At 41.4% G+C, this 3,494-nt stretch overlaps 1 protein-coding gene across 1 annotated transcript in view; it reads right to left on the minus strand.

Annotated features, from left to right (window-relative positions):
• Window positions 1-515: 515 nt before the first annotated feature.
• The window catches only part of CBX1 (chromobox homolog 1), a 20,745-nt gene continuing 17,766 nt past the window's right edge, over window positions 516-3,494 (minus strand). The window contains exon 5 of the mRNA XM_012662269.1: window positions 516-2,155. Coding sequence (XP_012517723.1) covers window positions 2,011-2,155 — 145 coding nt within the window. The 3' untranslated portion in view covers window positions 516-2,010. The remainder of the gene's footprint in view (window positions 2,156-3,494) is intronic.

Genomic DNA, 3,494 nt, shown 5'->3' on the forward strand with positions numbered 1-3,494 from the left:
TGCAACAATTACAAATGCTCAATAGGTATTTACTAAATTAATACAGTGAGACCACTTAAAGATTCAGGCCAGGCCGGGCATGGTGGCTCATACCTGTAATCCTAGCACTTTGGGAGGCTGAAACAGGAGAATCACTTAAGGCCAGGAGTTTGATACCAGCCCAAGCAAGATCAAGACCCTCTCTCTATAAAAAATAAAGAAAAATCAGCCAGGTGTGGTGGTGTGTTCCCATAGTCCCAGCTACTGGGCAGGCTGAGGCAGGAGGATCACTCAAGCCCAGGAGTTTGAGGTTATAGTGAGCTATGATGATGCCACTGCAGTCTAGCACCAGCAACAGAGTGAGACCCTGTCTAAAAAAAAAAGATTCAGGCCAGGCAGGCACCAGATTTTCAAACCCACAGTGTTCAAGAAATAAAACCATCCAAGTGTGGAAGCCACATCCAACAGGCTGAACCTATAAAGCAATAAAAGACAAGGATTTCCTGGTAAGACTTAATGAAGACAGAAATCGGGGATTATAAATCTATAGTTTTATTAAGACAAAAACTGACAGTGTGGTATGAAGTTTACATTTAAACAAAATTTCACAGAAATCTAGCACATGCCTAAAAAGATTTTACAATGTAGCTCTAGTTGCAACTCTAGAAGATGTCAAGAACTGATGGATCTTGTGATTCAAGACAGAGTATTTTGGGTATCATTTAATTCTTAGGATTTTTTAAAAAATGTTTTTTGTTTGTTGTGTTTTACAGCAAACCATTGCCCCAGTATGAAAGTTTAATCTTCTCCTGAGACCAGGGCTTTTGAAATCATTCAACTCTTGAACTGATTCAATGAAACTTGTGCTGTCAGTGACTGAACCCTGCTACCAATGGTTTTAGAGTTCAAAGTTCAAAAAACAACAACAACAACAACAACAACAAAAACCAGAGAGGCTCCAAGAGTTCTCTGCCTTAAGAGCATGGGCCCTTGTCTTCCCTACTGTCCCATCTCAAAAGTTCAAAGAAAAAAAACAAAACAACAACAGAGAGGCTTTCACGAGTTCTCTGCCCTAAGAGCATGGGCCCTTGTCTTCCCTACTCTCCCATCTCCTGTACCACCCTCTTCCCCAACACCTCAGCCAGTGGCTTGGATGAATAAGCTATTTATAACTTCGTAACTGGAAAAGAAAGGGTCGTCTTGTTTAATTTTAGGAATTAGCACCTCTAGGACAGAATGATCTGCCGATGTATACTCTCCAATACAAGACTTTCCTCTCTTCAGTCAGTTTCCATCTCCACAATGGCAGCTTTGGTAACTTATGAGCTGGCTTAGTACTTTGTGGGGAACAGCATTAAGTTCAGGCAGGGAACACCTTGGCTTACAGGTTTCAGGCATTCACAGCTTTTAAACAGTCTCTCACAGTCCTCATTTGTGGTGCCAATGGCATTTTTTGAAAAGGTAAAATATTATGGACATAGAAGCAAATCATTAGTTGTCTGTTCTTTCCATTATTTCACCATTTCCCCAATCAGGCCCCAAATTTTAACCAAAATGATCCTACTCATCTCCTTTCTTTTCCACCCCATCCCTCCCACCCCCAAATAATACACCAGTAATAGCCAAAAACTACACACATGCTACGCTGTAAAAATGCAGAGTTAACACTATTGGGAAGAAGGCTGTGGGTTGTGGAGATGCTCTTTGAAGATCTACAGTATCTTTTTGTTCTCCCACACACCCAATTCTACAAGTTTTGTCCTTCATAGAAGGCCCTTTGCTTTTCTCAACAAAGTGCAGAATGGGTTGCCTTGAAACACTTATCCCCCCTTCCCCTCCACTGGGATGGGTGTGCAAACTATACAGCTTGAACGGCTTTAAAGCACTTTGGGCTGCTGCAGGGCACAGAAACTATACTGGCTCTTCAAAGGACATCTTCTCAAGCCACCTCTATGGTGTCAAGACAAGTAAAACTCCTTCCCTCCCCACTTGAAACCCACAGTCAGATATGACAGGGGCTGGTACTCAGAGTTAATTCTTGTCATCTTTTTTGTCATCATCCTCCGAGGGGTAGGAATGCCACGTCAGCCTTTCCTCATAGAAGGATATGACAACCTGTGGGCACTTGACATTGGCTTCCTTGGCAGGGACCAGGTCAGCCTCATCAGAATTTTTCCTGCAGAACAAAGCACAGAGAGACTTTGAGACCAGGTGCTGGTGGTCTATCCTAGCAAGAATAACACAAAGGACAGTGCTTTAAAAATATTAACTCCAGAAAAATAAGCTATGGAAGGGTGAAAACATGGCCCAAGCAGCATTTACTGGTAGCTTTTAGTCAAGTGACATCCTCAGAGATCCTCTCCTGTTGAAAATCCCTTCTGGGTATCTTTGTCAAAAGCTAGGACAGGCTGAGCGTGGTGGCTCACGCCTTGTAATCCTAGCACTCTGGGAGGCACTCGTTTGAGCTCAGAAGTTCGAAACCAGCCTGAGCAAGAGCGAGACCCCGTCTCTACTAAAAATAGAAAGAAATTAATTGGACAACTAAAAATATATACAAAAAAAACCTAGCTGGGCATGGTGGCGCATGCCTGTAGTCCCAGCTACTCGGGAGGCTGAGGCAGGAGGATCGCTTGAGCCCAGGAGTTTGAGGTTGCTGTGAGCTAAGATGACGCCACGGCACTCTAGCCCGGGCAACACAGTGAGACTCTGTCTCAAATAAAAAAAAAAAAAAGAATTAGGAGGATGGCAGATAATCCAAGACAAGGTAGAAAGAGTTACTACTCTGCTGGAGTTTAAGACAATACCAATTTGAGGTTAAAGTGGTTACTCCTAGCATCCTAGGAAAAAGGGAGTCTTAGTATAAGTAGAAACTCTTCTAAATACTTTAAAACTGGCATATAGAGATGAAATGCAGTTTACAAAGAGTTCATCCACAGACTACATGAAATATAACAAATCTTTCATAAATGTCAAGATCATAACTATAAATCAGTCATATCATCTACAACACTCAGGTTTCTATCGTCAGAGATATTTACATGTCTGCACTTATGAACAATGCTAACTTAATAAACATTTGTTTAGCTACTAGAAAATTCTAGACACTGTGAATACTAGAGATTCAAGAGAATAAGAAATGGTCCCTGCCTTCCTGAAGTTTAATGTCTCATAAGAAAAAATTTAGACACCTCTTCCACTAAAGGTATAGTGAACTCTAACAGAGTGGCACAAAATGTTATGAGATGATTTTAGTATGGCCAAAGGCAACATCTAAGGACCCTGTCCACACAATTCAGAAGAACTCTGCCTGAACACACATCTGATGTAGCTATCTTTTCAACATTCTTCCTCTCCATTCACATACTGATACAGACTCTGCTTCCCTTCTCTCCCCGACCCCTTGTTATCTTCTTTTAGAGACAGTTCTAGATGAGCCTTCCTTATGTTACTAAACAGACTAATAATCAGTGGATTGCATGTAATCTTTGGTGAATTCTTTTTTTTTTTTTTTTTTT

The sequence above is a fragment of the Propithecus coquereli genome, unplaced genomic scaffold (assembly GCF_000956105.1).
Source record: "Propithecus coquereli isolate 6110/MARCELLA unplaced genomic scaffold, Pcoq_1.0 Scaffold119, whole genome shotgun sequence".
Lineage (NCBI taxonomy): Eukaryota > Metazoa > Chordata > Mammalia > Primates > Indriidae > Propithecus > Propithecus coquereli.